General features: G+C 36.2%; 4 protein-coding genes across 4 annotated transcripts; 1 reads left to right on the top strand and 3 right to left on the bottom strand.

The window, feature by feature from the left end:
• Window positions 1–376: 376 nt before the first annotated feature.
• LOC113730099 (protein IQ-DOMAIN 23) lies at window positions 377–4,489 on the top strand. The gene is made up of 4 exons (XM_027254569.2): window positions 377–1,054; window positions 2,079–2,279; window positions 3,014–3,088; window positions 3,330–4,489. Exons 1-4 carry the CDS (start codon window positions 578–580, stop codon window positions 4,113–4,115), a joined length of 1,539 nt encoding a protein of 512 aa, XP_027110370.1. The 5' UTR covers window positions 377–577; the 3' UTR covers window positions 4,116–4,489.
• A 1,781-nt stretch (window positions 4,490–6,270) lies between these two features.
• Window positions 6,271–7,090, bottom strand: LOC113730098 (putative non-specific lipid-transfer protein 14). Its single transcript, XM_027254568.2, has 2 exons — window positions 6,587–7,090; window positions 6,271–6,495 (listed from the first exon to the last, which is right to left on the bottom strand). The coding sequence occupies exons 1-2, from the start codon at window positions 6,934–6,936 to the stop codon at window positions 6,486–6,488; spliced, it is 360 nt and encodes a 119-aa protein (XP_027110369.1). The 5' UTR covers window positions 6,937–7,090; the 3' UTR covers window positions 6,271–6,485.
• A 146-nt stretch (window positions 7,091–7,236) lies between these two features.
• Window positions 7,237–10,407, bottom strand: LOC113730097 (RHOMBOID-like protein 2). Its single transcript, XM_027254567.2, has 5 exons — window positions 9,896–10,407; window positions 8,778–8,941; window positions 8,420–8,583; window positions 7,963–8,213; window positions 7,237–7,596 (listed from the first exon to the last, which is right to left on the bottom strand). Exons 1-5 carry the CDS (start codon window positions 10,165–10,167, stop codon window positions 7,482–7,484), a joined length of 966 nt encoding a protein of 321 aa, XP_027110368.1. The 5' UTR covers window positions 10,168–10,407; the 3' UTR covers window positions 7,237–7,481.
• A 2,050-nt stretch (window positions 10,408–12,457) lies between these two features.
• On the bottom strand, window positions 12,458–14,360 carry LOC113730096 (large ribosomal subunit protein eL24). The gene is made up of 5 exons (XM_027254566.2): window positions 14,221–14,360; window positions 13,549–13,624; window positions 13,274–13,375; window positions 12,978–13,126; window positions 12,458–12,874 (listed from the first exon to the last, which is right to left on the bottom strand). Exons 1-5 carry the CDS (start codon window positions 14,229–14,231, stop codon window positions 12,718–12,720), a joined length of 495 nt encoding a protein of 164 aa, XP_027110367.1. The 5' UTR covers window positions 14,232–14,360; the 3' UTR covers window positions 12,458–12,717.
• Window positions 14,361–19,402: the final 5,042 nt, after the last annotated feature.

Here is a 19,402-nt window from a genome sequence, read left to right as displayed (position 1 = left end):
TTTGATAGTTCTGTTCTTTTTTCACACAATTTAAGAAAAAGTAGTTAATTTTGTTGGAAAAGTAAATTTAGATTGTTATTTTCCTAAAATACCCTCACATTAAATAGAGTACAACTTTATGGGAACTTGAATTGATGGTAAAAAAAGAATCAACTCTCATTAAATGGGATAGGTTTATAGTAACAATAACTTACATTGAATAAGGGCATTTTAGAAAAATTAAAATACAACTACATTTTTTAATTGAAAAGTGGACTACAATTTAGGATAGACGAAAAAGGAAAACAGGACTATCAAAGTGGAACGGAGGGAGTACTACTAAAACCTTAGCACGTATGCTCCAAGCTCCAGCGAAGTGCGTTGAAAGTGAGGCCAGCGCTGAACTCGAACACACACACACACTGGTTCCACTGATCCACCCTGGGCTACATATAAAATCTGCAGTAATTAGTTGTAGTAATTCTCAGCTGATCTCAAATTTAACTAAAACCAGAACTTCCCTCTTCTCTCCTCCGACAAAATGCTTTCTTTCTTTCACATTAATCGAAGCCATTGAAATCCACCTGCAAAATGAAACATGGGCAAAACCTCCAGATGGCTCCGTTCGCTTCTGGGCTCCAAAAACTCCCCTTCCTCAGCCTTCCCTGAATCGTCATCACCTTCTTCATCTTCTTCAACCAAAGATAAGAAGAAAACCATATCCAGTTCCAAATGGGGTCTCATCAAATCTTCCATTTCCTCCAATTATGACAACGAGACCTTAAATGCTCCTGGCGGTGGCCTCAGATGGTCCTACGACGACCCTTCTTCCAGCCCCTATGCAGAATTGGACCCAAACAAACACGCCATAGCCGTAGCGGCTGCCACCGCCGCCGTCGCCGAGGCTGCTCTTGCTGCCGCCCAGGCAGCTGCAGAGGTCGTCAGGCTGACTCGTGCCAGCACGTCTGCTGGTGGGACTAGAACTGTTTCCTTCACTCCTCCGGGCAGCAGCGGCAGAGACTGGCGGCAAGAAGTGGCGGCTGTTAAGATTCAGTCGGCTTTCAGAGCTTACCTGGTTAGTGATTTTTCCAGCAAAGTCCGAAAAGTTACAGTCTTTCTTACTGTAATAATGAAGTGACGTTTAGCATTGTAGGTGTCAGTTCTTGGATTAAGGTTTGAACTTTACGAATTCCGCTGTCTACTTTGCCAGATAGGGAAAGTATCGGTATCATGTCTTTCTGACTATGTGCAGTAGTTTTTTTTTTTTTTTTTTTCCCTGTGATTCGTTTCACAAGATTGCATAACTTGCCCCTTCCACCCCCCTCCCCCCCCCCCCCCCAAAAAAAAAAAGGAAAAAAGAACCTCCTTCTCTCTGTATTTGGTGATGCTCTTCTTCACCCTTTTTGTTTTTGGGGTGTGTGGTGTGTCCTTTAAAACAGATGCTTAGAAAAGGAAATTGGGTAAAGATTAGTTATACTAATATTAGAAATTAGACTCTCTAACAACTTAAATTGACCTTCAAAGAATATCTTGGCTAGTGACTGAGTCACTTTCCACAATAGAGCAGGGAATCATGGGATATCAGCAAAAAAGTTAGTACTAAATGACCATCCTTCATTAGCTTTGATAGCCAGCAGTTAATATTGAAGAACCAGGCATGTGCTTTAACCAAAGAAAACTGCTCCATGCCTTTGGAGTTAATGGCTTAAAAATTACCTCATCAGCTTCATCTGTAATTAATGGAAAGGTAAAATGTAGTATTTGATTATTTGATTCATATCCGCATGCAGTAGAACTTTGAATGCAATATTTTTTAATTTGCAGCTTATTTATACTGGCGGAATGCTGCTAGGTACAATTGTTCCGCCTTATTGGTCTTAGCATATAAAACAATAAGGTAGACATTGAGTTCCTTAATGGTTGAGCCTCACAAATCTTTTGATTCTCCATTTAGATTTCCACAGGCCAAACTTTGCCTTAATGCATGTCCGTTTTATGTTTTGTATCTGCCGTTATGGTGCTGATGCGCATTTGCATCAGTAAATTAATGCATTAGTAAGTTGATTACTGTTGAGTAAGTACTGATGACTGTCTTATAGGCTAGGAGAGCACTAAGGGCCCTTAAGGGATTGGTAAAACTTCAAGCTCTAGTCAGAGGTCACATTGTCAGAAAGCAAAGTGCGGACATGCTCCGCCGAATGCAGGCAATGGCTCGAATACAAGCTCGAGCATCTGCTACTAGGGCTAACACTTCAGACTCCTCCCATGCTCACATGAAGGCCTCCCAGCATTGCCATGCTGTAAGTACAACTTCACTTCACTTTCACTAAGCTATAAATCTCCTTTTCTAGATGCAGAAGGAAGCTAACGACTTGCTAAATATGTTACTTGTACAGAGCTACTTGCCTATTGAAAATTGCTTTTTTTTTTTTTGCCAACAAATTGATGACATGTAACGCTGAACTATCTACAACCATTGTCATATTTCAGGAAAGTGTTTCCAAATCCATTCAGTTTGCATCTTTATTTGTGATGATTAGTTCGCATTAGGACCGGCATTGAAACCATCAATGTCAAGGTTAAGTAATAGTAAAGCTTTTAGAATCTCAAATTATTAAAAAAAGCAAAAAAAACTCAAGGTTTCTTCCTTGTCAAAATTTGAGACGTAGCGCTCGTTTTGATTCATGGAGTAGCGTAGAACTTTTAATCCCTGTTGGTGTTATGATAGTAGCCTATAGGACATGTAAGAGGTTTTCATTACTCATAATCTTATAAACATTATTGAAACTATTTACAAAAGGGGGGAAAATTATGGAAACTGGTGTCAGCAGGCAGTGGATAAAGAACTTAAATTAAAGAATCAAGAATTCCATTCATGTGCAAGTTTAATGTTTACATTAGCTCAATTTAACTAACCTCCCATTAGTGGTATCTATCATAATTAGTGATAAGTTATTTATGGGTCACTAGGATGCCTGTTGGTTTGGTTTTATGATCAACGAAAACTTCTCATATGTCTAGTATTCACCTTCAGGATACTCCAGCACCCAAAAAGCATGACATTCCACAGCGTTCTTACAGTACCAAACACGAAGGACCAGAGCTGAAGGTAAATTGACCAGCTGTTTATTATCTTGTGCAGTCATGCATCTAGTATTTTATGATCTGGTGCAGTCACGCATGTAATATTTTCATGAAAGAGAAAAAGGAGAAATTAAGAGATAGAAAAGAACCAAAAACAAATATGAGAGAGAAAATACAGAATTTTTGCTGCTTTCAAAAAATTCTCATTTCTCCAGAGTGCAATGTTGTGCATCTTATAGATAGCTTCTGCTTTGCCATGAATGCAGAGATGGGTTTCAAAACCAAACATCAGCAACAGTATCAAAGTTGAGGGATTGCATTTGGGTTCCAGTTGGTTAGATCGCTGGATGGAAGAATGTACATGGAACAACCAGAATGGTTCCTGCTTAAACAATGTGTCCCGTGACGACGAGAAAAGCATCAAGATACTTGAAATAGACACTTGGAAGCCACATCATAACCCAAGACAAAGTGAGAAGATCTTCCAGGCTTCACAGGGTTTTCGGGCTTGGAATGACAATGGGCAGAGCGTTACAACATTTGATCCAATATCTGGACTTGCAACAAAGCTTGAGAAACCAAATCCAAGTGTATCTTCTGGGGAAGTTCCAAATTTAAGGTCACTAAAATTCCATCCACAAGAGGAACACGTACTTGCATGGACTGCTGATAACAGCCCATGTCTACACTCTGCATCTTCTAGACCTGGCAGTAGCAGCAGAAGAGGTCCCTTTACTCCCTCAAGGAGCGAGTGTTCTAGGAGCGTGTACGGTGACTACCTGAGTCACCCCAGTTACATGGCTAATACGGAGTCATCTCTTGCTAAAGTCAGGTCACAAAGTGCCCCCAGACAAAGGACACAGTATGAGAGACTTGGGGCGAATAGGAAGTTTGTTCCCAGTCTTTGGGATGCAGAAACCGTTTCTGAGAGAGGTAGCCCACACTCTAATCTCAGGAGCAAAGCCTACCATAGCTCTGGTTTGGATAGAGTAGGGATGCGAGTCCACGGTGATAATGTGGACTTTGGTGCTACTTATCGTAGTAGGCGCTAATACCTGCTCTTTTATCTCGACTATGATAATGCCATGCCGCTGGGCATCTGATGACGGTTGTATTCTATCATGCAAAAGGGTTTAATCAAACTCCGCACGAGGACATTGGTGTGGTCATAACTAGACCTGCATCCAAGGCAGTGTGAAATTGTAGTTTGCTGTAGTCTTGTTGGATGGTTTGGTTTGTAATATAAGACGCCTGTTGCTTGTAAACATGTCAAAAACATAAAGAGATTGAAGGAACACGAGGCTTCTGTGTGTTTAGCTTAGCTAACTGCATAGATGCTAAGTTGATTGGTTTAGAACTCTTCACATTGCACTATGATGTTGATGCATCACATTGAGAATAAGTTATCACTTTGCGGTTGATTGAATGCATGTCTTGCCTTGAGGCTCTCCTTTTATATTAAAGCAGAATTCGAGCGGATTATTGGATTGGATGATGCCAGTTGAAGAGATAATGGTCAACCTTTTCACTAAAGGATTACACTTTACCCAAAAGTCGTACTGTTGTGAATTACCGGCCGCAGGAAACAGTCCGGCGCTGAGAAAGACATGCATGGTCTGCTTTATAGGTGGAAATTATATTCCGGTCCCTTGTGGTCTTCTGCGATTGAAGTCTTCGGTAAATTCATAGCATTAGGAAAGAAGCAAGCATGCTTGCCTTCAATTTCCAGAATTGAGTCACGGGCCATACAAGACCAAAGCCTACTTGTCTAAAAGAGAATAAACCTTGACAAGCCATCTGCTTTCCTATTCGCATGGTCTGCCTTTTTTGGGTAATATCGGTAATTTACCTGAATGGATGCTACGCGAGAAATAATATACAGTTGCAGGTTATCAAGTTTACTTGTTTCGCCAAAATCATGATGCTCTTTCGTCCTCTTCAATTTCGTTGCACGAATTCAAGGAGGCAATAATATACATTTGGATGTTTCAGTGAAAGTGAAAAGATAAAAATTATTATGTCTTTGCTTGCTTTCCCGTGGAAAAGGTCGCTGGTAGACACGTGCCTGCATACTTCGAAAAATCAATCATTACCCACTTGAACCAACGCTGCTCTCGTCTCGTTTGGTACATCAGAAATACCCAAAATGGAAAGGTTTTTTCACCCAAAATGATTACCGCGAATAGTAGGAAAGAAAATTATTGTTCCAAAGTTTGATAGACAAGTTAGAATTGAATGTTCACTGTTTAGTATAATCAAAATATTTAAATGTTAGAATAGAATATGCGGGACACAAATTTGACTTAATTGCCCTTAATTTATTTTTTGACATAATATGTGTTATTATTTTTTATTTTATTTGTTCTACAATAGCATTTATCTATTTATATGAAATTTTGATATTTTTACTCCAAAAAAAGAGAATTAATATCAAAATTCCTCAGTTATAATACTTGATTCCTTCTAATATATAGATTTTTAAGTTAAAATTGCATTTGTTAGCAATATAATTAGCAATGCAAAATATAAATTACATGAAGCGGAACAATTATAATTTTTTTATAATCTATTTTCAATTTTGATGTGAGATTCAAAAAAAATTTTTGACGCAATTGTTCAAAAGTCAATGAATAAAATACACCTTTGTCTCCTAATATATAAAAAAAACAATTATTTTAAATAAGAAAAATCAATTATTATGAAAAATTACGTTCAAAAATTAATTGAGCTCACAAATAGCCTAAGAAATGGTGATGCAGTACATAAATTTATGACTATAAATTTGACATGCTATTATTTAGACATTCTAGGGTGAAATTAGAAAAAGTTCTCTAGAGATTTTTCTGATGAAGGGGATATCAAGGGGGGGGAAAAAGTCAGAATGCACGTTTCAGAGGAAAGAACTTTCTCTTATTTAAATGAACTGCGTTAAACATAGAAATGAAATGGACAAGTCAGAAAAAAAAAAAATCTTTTCTTTCCAACCCGCTCTTAACTCACTCTTAATGCGGGGTCAAAGTAAATCCAACAGAAATATATAGCTCGTGCGTATGGTCATTAGTTAAATGTCGATTTGTACCGTCGTCGAAATTCAGGCTTTTCCTGGCAATTGGTTTTGTTCAATCACCTCACAACATAGCGTATTAGTCCTGAAATTAGCGTCACGGGGTCCCGCTTCGCACAACACGGCCGTCTAAAAGTAGCGAATGGTACTAAAATACTTTCTTGATTTTCTAGCAGTATAGGTCTTATTCACACCACATATCTTCTTCGATATAAAAAGCGAAAGAAAAAGAAAACAGCAGTACTTTATTTGCATCTACTTCTGGATTGTAATCTGCAACTCATCCAAGCTCTCCTGCTTCTCGCGTCATATGATTACTGATTTAGACAATTTTGTTGCCATCAAAAAATCAACCTGATCATGAGATGCTGCAATAAATAATAGGCAAAGTAAGTATTAGGATTCCTGAGAAATGGATGCTATGGTAGAAGCTGACGAGAGCGAGAGAGAGAGAGTTACTATTCACAGTCGGTGTTGGGATCAATGGTGAAGCCAAGAGAAACACCACAGAAGCCAGGAAGAGTAGCAATAGCAGTGGCGTTTGGGTTGTAATTGGTAATGAGCTCCATTAAGCATTTACACACAACCTGGCGACTCTGGGAAGAGTCGGTTCCAAGATTATTGAGGGTGGTGATGGCAACACAGCATGGAGATAGAGGAAGTGGATCCGGGGCACCATTTATGATGAAGCTAGAACAAGCAGATAGAAGAGCTGTCACGGTGCTGCAATCTACAGCCTCTCCCACGATTGCAGAATGTACAAACGATATGATGACCACTATAGTCATCACTAAGACCATCTTCACCATGTTCCCTCCCCTACTGTTCTTGAAAATTTCCTCCCCTCCACCATGGCATGGCGCGTCTTATAAAGTTATAATTCCAGCATGGCTGAGTTGGGTTGGCCATGTTAAAAGTGTGCCTCTCTCATCAAGGCTGCATGACTGGTAGTAACTACCATAAACAGCCGGCATCATCGTCCATGAAAAAGGCTGTAACGATGAAGTAAACTGATGCCAAACAACAATTGGGAGTTTTAGGTAAACGTTGTAAAGTATGAAGTACTATCAAAAAAATAGGCAATGAATTCATCTCGAACATGAACGTCATGCAACAATAACGAGAATCTACTTTTATTGCGTGCATGTACACAACAATATTAAAATTAAAAAAAAAAAAAAATAGAAAACCTCGATTCGTATAATAGCCCAGACGAAAAAAGTTTGAAGCTGTAAATGGTACCACAAAGAAAGTGGCGAGTCTACTGCCTACAAATTATTTACCAAGCTATCATTTACACCTGACAAACTCTAAGTTAGAAGACCAAATAAGAAACCCAAATTCTCGAAGCTAATTACTCCCCATCACACTTCCATTTAGAGGTGGGAACGCAAGTCAGGTAGCGACACCAATGACAATGTTCATATCCATTCTTTCCTCGAAATAGCATTACAAGTCCGACAGTCAACCTGCAAGCATCAACCAAATAGAATTTAGAATGTCATTGCACTGAATCAAAATGTGTGAACTCCAATACTGAATGTCCTCCCAAATTTCAGTCTATGATAGCACTAGTCCAATGACAAAAAATATATTCAATGCTTGAAGAAAGGTAACCTGCTATCCATGGACAATAATTTCAAGGTACAGCCAAACAGCCTAACCAAATGTACCCAGCAGAAAAATAAAGGCAGCTCACACATAATACATACAGAAAGCATACTTGACCCCAGAAAAATGACAGAATTTGTTCTCTCTAGTAGCTAAACAATGAATTAAAGAACATAAACAACACAGGTAAGATTCACAACAATTCATTTGACGAGCAGACTCACCCTGCAATCAGCAAAACCAGAGAAACCAACCACAGCACGTATTGGTAAGCCTTGTATTTGGATTTAACACGAACATCAGCCGGTAAATTACGCCGCTCTACCCAACCAAGCTGAGGACGAGGCAGCAGGACAAAACCAAGGAGAAACCCAGTCAAGAATCCACCAATATGAGCAAAATTGTCAACATGCGGCAAAATCCCAACAGCTAGATTAATGATAACAATCACCAATATGGTCAACAGCGCCGCAACCTAGATATTGAAAGGGTGGAAAAAAAAGGCTGAAATTAGAAGGATAAAAAGAGTGTCATATCATCAGTAAACTGTCCCAATTGCAAAGCCTTTCAAATGTTCCCATACATAACAGCACAAACAACCAGTATTTGGAAAGTTGTCAATAATAGTGGCCTGATAGCATGTTCAACAACCTAACATGCAAGAGAAAAACTCATACCCACCTTATGCGTGTAAATATTCCAGTTTGTGATTAGTTCTGAAAGCATAGCACCAAGAAGTCCAAAAAGAGCACCAGAAGCACCAACAGAAATGCTACGTTGAATAAATAAGGAGGAAAGTATGCTCCCTCCAAATCCTGACAACAAGTAGATAGCTCCAATCCTCACTGCCAGATCAAAATTTAAATCGATGTTAGCATGAAAACGGATTGAAAAATGTCTTCTTGAAAAAAGAACTATTAAATTAAACACAAGCAATGAACCATATCTAAAGCTGCATCTTGTTCCCTTAAAATTCATGCATAGGAGGAAGGTAGTAGAATTTAGACTAACTGAAGAAACAGGTCGGAGCATGACATACCAAAGCCACACTGCTGCTCCAGGCGAATGCCAACAAGTGCAATGCACAACACATTTGAAACAAGATGAATAATGCCAGCATGCAACCAGATAGATGAGATAAGCCTCCATCCTTGGTGTTGATGAACAATTTTAGTCCACTGTAGACCGCCCATCTTCTCTAGACTAAATCGAAAGGTATTATGTCAGGAAAGGAGCAATACATATTTTGGTTAACCTTGGCCTCCCATTAGAAAAGAAAAATTCCTATCAATGACTGGCTTATCCTAATGGGAACCCATCTGAATTACGAAATCCTCTAGTAGTCTCTTGAACCACCAATGAGGGAGAACTGACCACAAAAGCTAAAAAGAAAAGGAGATCAAAGACCTTATATTGGTCAGTGACCATTTGACCACAACTCCAAATCTGAAAAGATACATAACATTCAGATAACTATCACTTGACCGTAAGCAAAGTAAAAGTTACTTGCAGCATGCTCCGAGAAACACAAGGCAGACCATGCATTATTGAAGAAACCACCAAGGACAAAAGCTAGCTGACTGTCTAAAAGGGGATTCTCACTTTACCCAGACAAAAAAAAAAAGGAAACCTCTCCCCCGGCCTAAGAAGCAGTTACTTTCATAATAATCTACCCATCCGTAAGTATGTTTAATTTTGTTAATGCAGATACAGATATAGCAACAATTACAGTAGGAGACAACCACACATGACCTTTAAATTCTTATTGAAGTACGTAATTCATCCTTCGGAATTCATCCTCCGTATATTTGTCCTAAAACTTTCAAAAAATTTTCCTACAAATTTCAAGTTCCAAAGAGGCACTAAACCCAAGAAAAAGAAAAAAAAAACAATAGAAAATCAGTACTGATTAAGCAAAGAAACAAGCCTACTTTCTGGTAAAGCACAAAACTTTGGAGGATTTCCGATGACAAAATAATTGACACAATAGAAATTCATTGAGTTTCAATCAGAAGCACATAATCATGCTTCCAAACATGAAAGATCACATTTTTAGACCACAAAAAGTATATCCTCAATTCCATAACTAAGAAGCGAGACAAAAAATTCAAACCTTTTAGTAATAGTAACAGAAAATAAAAACTAGAGGAAGCTTACGTGGAAGCAGAAGGCCCTAAAAGGGGATTTTCGGACAGAGGCTGAAAAGAGAACCTCCCTAGGAACCTCGCCACACACTTGTTACCGGGCCCAATATGCTTGGGGCAATTGTTGACGTACATCTCCATCACAAACACAGCAATATTGGCTACAATAAAAACTGGAATCAGCCAGGATATCCATTGAGCATCTCTTTCTTCTGCATGAATTGCATAGTTCGCTCCTCCTCCCCTGTTTTTTCCCGCCCCATTTTCTATATCTTCACCCGCCATGTTTCTATACCTTCGAACTCTCTTTCAAGAAAATTGAACGAGTACTTGTCTAGTTCTCGGTCTTTAAAAAGGGGAGCAGTTTAGGATTTGGATGGAGTTATTGGGTTGCGTCATGAATGGAGGCTTCGGAGAACGTGGCTAGTGTGCTGCGAGTTATGAGAGAGAAACAGGGGAGTCGGTGGTCGTTACGCGAAGAGAAAACACCTGGGCGAATTTGGGATCTGGCGTGGTCGGTTCAAGGATTGCACCAAAAACTGTCGCTTGATCTGGTGACACGTGTTTGGACTTTAAGAACGGTGGTGAGGTGGCAGATGGTGGTTGGGTTGTGACGAGGTGAAAGGACTAGGAGGTGGGGTTCGTAGAGTAGATGATGAGGAGTGAGAGTTAGAGAAGTGGGGGGGGTGGGGTTTGGGGTTTCCATTTTGCAGTGGCGGTTATTTTTAACCGACAGGGAGTGCTGGATTGGGGTGAAGGCTCAAGAAGGAGAATGGACGGACCCATTGATTACACCAAAACCGTTTCCTAAAATCGATCAGTTTCCTAAGATGAAAGATCCTCTGTCAGCTAAAAAGTGAGATCAAGGAAAAGCCTGATTGCTTTTTCTGTTAAAGGAAAAAAAAAAAGAAATGGGAAAGTAGTCGTATCACAAAATTTTTGCAGTATTATGTTTATGTCACAAAAAAGGGGTAAAAAAAAAAAAGGGCTAATCAAAATTTATGTTCAGAATCGAACATTAGATTGTGACTGGGAGTTTTTGTTTTCTTAACCAGAGTATTTAATTGGTATTCTACTTACGTGTTTAGTCCTTCCTACCGTTTAAAAACAATAATGTAATTAAGATTTAGAGAAAATGTTACGTGCAATAAAAATTAGAGAAGAGGTTATATTCACTTTGATTTAAGGAACTAGTAGCTGAAAGTTGCACTAATGTAATTACTATAAAAGCACTGTCACTGACTGGCATGGAATTCAGCGTAAGTATTACTTCTTGCTAAAGCTTTGGGCCAATTTAGAAAGACTCGAAGTTCATTAACTTTTTCGTTACTTGCTCTCTATCTTCTATTCCTTTTTTTTTTATGGGAAAAAATTCTTTAATCTTTTTTAATCCTTTGTGCGCAAGTTCTGATCATATTCAGTGACATTTACATTTAAACAAACAATGTGGTTGGAAGATGATTTAATCCGCAATAAGCAAAAAAAAAAGCCTAATTACTTTAGTCCGGATCAATTATGCGACAAGTTTAATAGTTAATCATTGACCAATGAAATTGCTCTACATACATTGTGGAACCTTTTTATTCCAGAAAAAAAATATGACCCAGAACAAGATTGCGAGGCCTTGCTTGTTTAATTGGCAACAATACATTACCTCAGTCAAAGGTCGACTGCTAAATTTGCTAAGTAATTAGTTCCAAGTGAGATAAAATTTCCCGTTTCAAATCTTTCGATAACTCCAGACCCCACCCTACTAGCTGCTCCACATATTTCTTTTTCCTGCGGCTTCCCCTTTGACATAATGGAGGTATGAAATTCTAGCGAAGCCAGATCAAACTGTCAAGAACCTCAATGAACATTTCTGAACTTGTCCCGTGTAAATGGAGATAGAGAGGTTTCAGAGCATGGAAATGCATTATAACGTTATAACACCCCACCTAAAGATACTTGTTAAGAAGAAAACTAAAATTTGCGAAGGTGACATCAGTGTTTATCAATACATGGTTCACTGGAACTAGATTACTAAAACAATGAAGATTATACGTACGCGCATGTATCGTAGTATAATAGTGTCGTTTGGTGACATGACAAACCTTTCAACAAAGTTGAAGCCACAGCACACCTCTGAAAGACTGAAACATTTCACAGATTAAGCGCAACGTTTAATCTAAAACAAAGCAGCGTGGAAACCCAAGGAATATCGTTCGGCAAATCGAGCAGTCTAAACTACTCGCTGGAATAATTGGATGCAGTGAGACCAACCCTGAAAATCTAAACAATGGGGTTTTGACAAGTAAAAACTGGCCAGACACGCGTTACCAATAACCACCAGACGAGTGGGGCTCAGGACGGGCGTATTGGATAAGGAGATTAGTTAGGAAACAGATGACAGTTTATTTGACAGCAGAAGTAAAACATTTTGTACGCTGCTAATGGTAAGAAGTAAAACATTTTAGCTAGATTTGTGCATCAAACTTTCGAAGATTTCCAACAACACACGCATAAGACCTATTATAATCGATGTCTGTCAAATTCCAGAAGTTGTGGACCTCTAAATCAAAAAACACAAGTAAAATTTGCTTTCAACAGGAGAAACATAGACGTTATAAAATTAAAAATTGCAGGTCGAATGGATCCCCTACCATGGTCTACTAGTAAACCACCTAACAAAATGGTTTAAACAAAAATAAATGCTGCTCATCAAAATGAATCAAAAAACAGACAGCCAACCAAAACCCTCAACTCCTCAAGGACACAATTATTAACCTAACAAAACCTTGGTAGATTTCAAACTTACATCAACTTTTATATCAGAAGTCAAACACTAAACAACCTTCAGCGCTTGCCACCGCCGCCACCAAGTTTGGGACCTTTTGCTCCTCCGCTCTTGGGTACATTACCCCTGCCTTGGCTCTTCTGTGTCTTAGCCATCACCTCAGCTTTCTTAGCTTTCTTCTCATCCTTAGTTTTCTTTATTCTTTCTTTGATTTCACTGCAGATAACAGAACCAAGTCACTTTTATGGTATTGCAAAAGGTTAAATTTTAAGTAGAAGGATCAGCAGTCCCAAATTCTATAATTAAAGAAAAAGAATACCGGAGAGCTGCCTCCCTTGCAGCATCACGAACTTCAGGTTTTTCAGTTCTTTTCTTCTGAATGACTTCCAAAGTAGCTCCCACAATAGACCTAGAGTAAGGTTTCTTAGTTGTACGACGTCTCTTCTTGACAGCTTCTTGGGCCATGTCCTATGAGAGCACGAATTATACACATCAAAGCCATCCAACTTCAACAACAAATGCTTTTCAGAAGCATGTTTTCCTGTATTAAACTTTATAATAAGAGACATTTGTGCACACTGATCTACCCACATGCAGGAAGAGAAAGTATAATACCTTCTTGTGTTGCTTCCTATACATGGCTGTCCAAGTGAGCTTTGAAGGCTTCAACCTATTGTGGAAGTACCTCTTACATTTGGAATTGGCGAAAAGGAAAACCTAGTATCGGAACCAGAATTTTAGCTTCCCAGAGGTCAAACACACGATATATCTATCAGCATGCAGTAGAAAATGCCAACATTGAACAACGGCCACCATCCTGCTTGCTCAAAACTAATTCAAGGGGCAAACACCATGAGAAATGAAAACATCAAAATGATCATTATCTCTACCTGGGAGTCAGAGCGAACAAATCTGATACCCTTACCAGGGTATATCTTGGCTCCACTAAAGCGACAAAGTTCAGTTCTGTAATTGCAAAATTAATTAGGTTATTACAAAGATCTCTTGATAGCATAAGCAACCTGTTACATTACACAATTCCAAAACAGTAGCTCAGAGATGACGACGCTAACCAACGGGCCTACCGAGAAATTTCCAGTTTCTTATTCTAATTCGATTCATCTAATGCAGCAATCCATCAAAAATTATAGGCCACCCGGTGACAAGATCCAAATAGGACCAGAAACCGAACAAATACACGATATTGAACCTAATTTGAAGATCCACGTGGAAACCCTGAAGCTTCTGTTCTTCTTAATACATTCTTCATTTTCTTCCCCCAAATGCCAAATATAGAGATTCCATAAAACACTAAAACCTAAAATTGTCCCTAAAATCTTAGCTCATAATCAAACAGAGTTCCTGCTAATTGTCAAAAGCTACCAATCGGTACCAGCAGATACCAACAATAAACATCAAGAAACGAGCTCTTTCAGAATGATGTAACAACCACGGGGAAAAAGGACAAAGAACCAAATTAATATAAAAGCAATCTAAGCATTAAAAACATGAAAAACATGAAAAAAAAAAAAAGGAGCGAAGGAAATTCGGGAAGAACATACTTGAGAACCATGGCGGACGGCGCAAGTCTGAAACCGGTAGAAACCCTAGCCCTGAACCCGCGAACAACTTTTGTTTTTATCGTATGCGAATGTCGCACGCCATATACGTGTCAATTTTATGGATACGTCATCCGCCTCGATTTTTTTTTTCTCTTGTTTGGCAAATTTACCCCTTTAGTTTGAATAATCACGTTAACGAAACCTCTCAATATTTTTATTTATTTTTTTATTTTTTTTGGGATAAGTAGAGAAGTTAGTCCACGCCTGCGGCGAAGATAAGCAATTTATAGAAACCATTCTAAACATTTTTCTTGACCTTAGAATGGATTTAGCTCTTCTATTCTTAAAATTTTCTTTGCCCAAAATCACCAAATATTGAAAGTCAAAAATGATTATCATTGTTTCTAAAAATGTAATTTGCAAACTAAAATAATATGTCATCAACCCAAGTTGAGTTATTTGCTCATGAAGTCATTATAGCACTATATTCCCATTTTCTTAAAATAGTGAGGGTTCAAGATCAATGGTACAGTATTACGTGTAATTTATTTAATAGGGAAGAAGTGAGATTTAAAAAATAATGAGGGAAAAGTGAAATTTGAACCGGGGACCTTTAAACCTTAAGCTCTCACCTTTAATCAATAGACCAAATCTTTCTTAGCATTAATTTTTCTATTTAACTATTGATATGAAAATTAATAATAGAATAATGAAGTTTCAACTTTATCCACTAAACCGATGTCTTCTTAGCATTGATATTAATATTAATGATAGTGACGATATCACACGTGATATTAATGAGAAGCTGGGAAGCTAATTATAATAAATGAGTTAATAGTGGATATGATGTCTTGAAATAGTGAGATCAATATAAATAAGTTTTGAACAAGATTATAATCGACGCACACAAATTGTGGGAACAATAACCACATATAATAATATAAATACTACTAACACATAGTGAAAAAGGCCCAAAAAACACTTAGTGAAAAGAATACATATATTTACCTACAAAATCTAACCTACCTACCAATGGCAGTTGCACTTGATATAGTTATGTACATTTTAAGCATTTGAGAAAGGTACTTCCACATTTCATTATACAAGTTACAAAAATGAATCTTCAGAAAAACATTTGAACCTCTCTAATCTCAAGTGCATAGACCCGATTGGAATTGCGAGAGCTTATAAAGAAACACTTCTAATATAAGTATTTTTAAATTATGAAAAATTATATTATTTAAATTACAAAAAATTAATTATCAAATATTTTTCAATAAATGCACCGCAACTCCAAATGAGATCCAGAAGCCGTGCGCCACATTTGGTAGTTTGTTGGTGGAGTAGAAAGGGCTTCTTCTGTAAAATAAATACTCACAAGGCCGATGGGCTTTCTGGGCCACCAACCGTTCATGGCTCCATCATGTGCTAGGGGCCGGACTGACTGACTGATTACTACCAGTGTCAGCGTCTTCCGCCGAAAACAATACTCCAGGACAACTTTTGCTGCTTATAAAGCGGGCCTAAGGGCAGTTAAAAGTTCACTTGGGACGCGGTCACCTTTCGTATCCTTCCAGAAAGCCATTTACGTTCAAACTTTTGGTCACTTCCTTTTTGCTGAAAAGGAAAACATATTACATTACCCCTTGTCAGTTGTCGGTTGTCAGTTGTCACTGCACTCAAAGAAAAACTAGTATTGCAACCCGTGTTATGCACGAATTTACATTTAACATAATAATAATAATCTATATCTATATAAATTTAAGAAGGAGTTTTCAACAATAAATTTACACACACCTTCTCACTCCCAATTCCATTTTTCTAACATTTTTACATTTAATTTAGTCCATAAAATACATTCATCTCAACTCCCACTGAATGTACTACCGATATTTAGTTACTTTTCGAAATCATTTCATCATGTAACATTATTCTTTACAATTGAAATAACTCATTAATATGTGCATGTTCAGCACCATTTTAAGTCATTAGTATGCATGTCTTTCAAATCACCACCACGGTTCGTCTTTGAACTCAACACGTTTCTCATTGGCATGCATCAAATACAAATTTCACTCCAATTAAGACTCCCCAAGATCATAATAGGAGATGTTCTCGTCTTTGAATTCAACACGCTTTAATTGGCTTGCATCAAATACGAATTTCACTCCAATTAAAACTTTTCTAAAACCATAATAAGAGATAAAAACATAGCATCCTTCAACCACAACAGTTCATTGTTTCGACAAAAAAAGAAAAGGACAAAAACCCCAGTATTTCATCGGTATCTATCATCTCTTCCCATGCTTATCACATCTATTCATTTCTCATAATACTTCATCGACATCTATCATCTCTTCTCATTGCTGCTTGCCCCGTATGTTCATTCGTACTTTTCGTAAACAAAAATAAGAATCTATCATCTCTTTCAACTTTCTTACAGTATCCATCTTAGCCATCTACTTAATTTCATTATGAAATATACCCCTTACAAGGTTAAATAATTTCGAATACTTGCTTACATTCAAAGCATTAATATAGACAATATGTTCTATGAGTTATGCGAAAATTGTGGACAACCATATCGATCTCATTTTGCAAAAATGGTTTGTATCAATTGTAATAACGTAGTGCACACTATTGTTAGGTAATTATTGTCATATAAAGGCCTTGTTTGGCAGACAAATTTTTTGTCAAATTTGTCTGCTACAAGTTTTTTAAAAACTTTAACTACAGTAACCTCAAAAAACTTTTCAAAATTTTTAAACTATACACTTCAAAATATTCAAAAAAAAACACACTTCAAAATTTTTTTAAAAAAACTTCTACAGTAAAGTTTTAGACAAATATCCAAAAAACTCACTTGTCAAACTGGGCCTTTAATTTTAATATAATATTCTGTATCGTACATCACATTTTCTTCTTAACAAATACAATGTGAACATAGAAGTTAGAGATTCAAGTGATAACTTATATCTCGATTTTCAAGACAGACATACAAAATTCATATTTCGTTGTGATGCTTTTTACTTTAGAGATTTAAAAATGAAGGTATAAATTATTTATGTATATATTTTTATGCAATATTATTTACAATCTTTCTAAAAACTGATATTTCTTAATTATGTATGCTCTTAATTCTAGAAAAATGAAGGTACATTGTTCAATCAACACATTAATTCATGCAAAAATCATGCCTTCTCATTTGTAGACAAACTCCACAGAATTCAATAGAATTAATTAATCCCCTAATATTGGTGTTTCATACATAGAGTTGATTGGTGTAAAGAATGTTCACACCTTCATAGAAGATTATTAAATCGAATACAAAATGTTGGCAGGTATTTAATTTACTTATCAAATTAAATATTCAATTATATTTAATTAGACCCTCATTTCACTCAGTTTATGATATACATTTTTATTTTTTCTTTTCAGGATTCGACTTTCATCAAAAGTGGTAGTTTACAAATAATGGAGATGTTTTTATCATACCTTGAACTATTGCTACAAAATTTCATTTTTTTTAAAATATATTTTGATGTGTCCTAAATTATACGAACAATTACATAAATTTTTTACTCTTTTTTAAATTCCTCCATCGATTAAAATTTCTTCCAGTACAGTACAGGTGTTTAGACTAGTAGTAAATGAATTATTTATATTAGTTACATGAAAAAAGGTTAAAAAATCAAAAGAGTGCTATTTTAGTATATAATTTAAATTTTATTTATGTACCTTATCTAAAACCTTAACGTATATTAAAAAATATGAACAAAGATCACAAAAATATCTAAAGAAATATTAAAAACACTCCAAGTATAACTTGTTACCACTTCCTTCCATTTATTTTTTTTTTTTTGCGTCACTTCTCGTTAATATTCCCCTAATTTTCATTATTCTCTTTCTTACCTTTCTAACCCAAACTTTTCATATCCCTCCAACTCATTTCTCTCATACAAACTCTACCTTTCCTTCATTCTACTCTGCTTCTATCAAATGATGCAATTTCTTACCCAATTTGGCAACCTATTTACCTCATATCCTTTTACTCTCCATATATAATTATAAAGAATGACCAATTTTTCAACTTGCTCTTCAACAAATGAGTATGGGTATGCAGTTTTATTAACTTTAAATGGATAACCCAATTAAACTCATTAATTTGTGGCTATTAAATGGATAGATTGAAACTACCTATTTAGACCTAATTAAATTAGACGTGTATTCAAATTCATTAGTAAGCAAATTTAACTAACTACAAATTCAATAATTATATTCTACTTTTTACAAATACATATTTAACGTTCTTTTCCTATTCTTTCATTTTTATTTTTCTAATTTTTGTTAAATTTTATCCTACTTTCTCCCTCCCTTCCATCAAAGTTTTAATTAATTTATTAAGTCTAAATCGATTTCTTGCATTCACATCTAAATTATTTTGAGATTCTTGTAGAGTGACAAAATTAAAACTCCTTATGATCACCACTATTGGTTCTTCTGTGTAATTTTTTTAGGTAAAAAAATATTTATTAATGCAACGTGTTCTTATTTTTTGTTGATTACAATAATATCTTATTTTGTTGCTCAAAGAATATGGAAGAAAAAATAAATAAAATTTTGTAGTGGATTATAAATGTGTAAGATAACTAAAATCATGTAAAACTATATCCATTTAACCTATATAAATCATCCATTTTGATCGTTTCATCCCAACCCACAATTGCAGCTCCCTTGATTTTACCCCCTCAAACCCTATACTCCTTTTTATTATTTAGGATTTATTACCTTATTTTATCCTTCCCGACCCTATATTCCAATCTTTTTATTCCTTTTATCATTTAGGATCCATTACCTCACTTTTTAAGTTTTTCTTTTTTCAAATAAAGAGTTAGAATTATAGTCATGAAGGTAAAATAATTGGGCATAAATTTGATGAAATACTACTATTTTTTTGTGACAATCATTCAAGATAATTGTTTAAAAATATATTTATTTTAAATTTTTTGATAAATACTCCAAAAAACAACCATTGAAATGCTTTTTTTATTAATTTAAAATTCATATCAAAATTTTGTTTTATGTGCACTTTTTGATGTATGCATTATGTGCAAAATTATCTAGATGCAGTTTTGAGCATGTAAAAAATTATCTACATGACATTGTATGTCAGAATGTTTAT

The sequence above is a fragment of the Coffea arabica genome, chromosome 2e (genome assembly GCF_036785885.1).
Source record: "Coffea arabica cultivar ET-39 chromosome 2e, Coffea Arabica ET-39 HiFi, whole genome shotgun sequence".
NCBI classification, from domain to species: Eukaryota; Viridiplantae; Streptophyta; class Magnoliopsida; order Gentianales; family Rubiaceae; genus Coffea; species Coffea arabica.
The sequence above is the reverse complement of the archived record's forward strand: the minus strand, read 5'-3'. Positions and strand labels throughout refer to the sequence as shown.

Bases quoted from the DNA above. Each gene is read 5' to 3' on its own strand.
- LOC113730099 (XM_027254569.2), top strand. From the start codon at position 578: ATGGGCAAAACCTCCAGATGGCTCCGTTCGCTTCTGGGCTCCAAAAAC. The intron at 1,055-2,078 runs GTTAGTGATTTT...ACTGTCTTATAG, and splicing joins CGGCTTTCAGAGCTTACCTG to GCTAGGAGAGCACTAAGGGC. The intron at 3,089-3,329 runs GTAAATTGACCA...CCATGAATGCAG, and splicing joins ACGAAGGACCAGAGCTGAAG to AGATGGGTTTCAAAACCAAA.
- LOC113730098 (XM_027254568.2), bottom strand. From the start codon at position 6,936: ATGGTGAAGATGGTCTTAGTGATGACTATAGTGGTCATCATATCGTTT.
- LOC113730097 (XM_027254567.2), bottom strand. From the start codon at position 10,167: ATGGCGGGTGAAGATATAGAAAATGGGGCGGGAAAAAACAGGGGAGGA. The intron at 8,942-9,895 runs GTAAGCTTCCTC...CTTTCGATTTAG, and splicing joins TTAGGGCCTTCTGCTTCCAC to TCTAGAGAAGATGGGCGGTC. The intron at 8,214-8,419 runs GTGGGTATGAGT...TTCAATATCTAG, and splicing joins GGAATATTTACACGCATAAG to GTTGCGGCGCTGTTGACCAT.
- LOC113730096 (XM_027254566.2), bottom strand. The intron at 13,127-13,273 runs GTATTATACTTT...GTGCTCTCATAG, and splicing joins ATAGGAAGCAACACAAGAAG to GACATGGCCCAAGAAGCTGT. The intron at 12,875-12,977 runs GTATTCTTTTTC...TGTTATCTGCAG, and splicing joins GCAAGGGAGGCAGCTCTCCG to TGAAATCAAAGAAAGAATAA.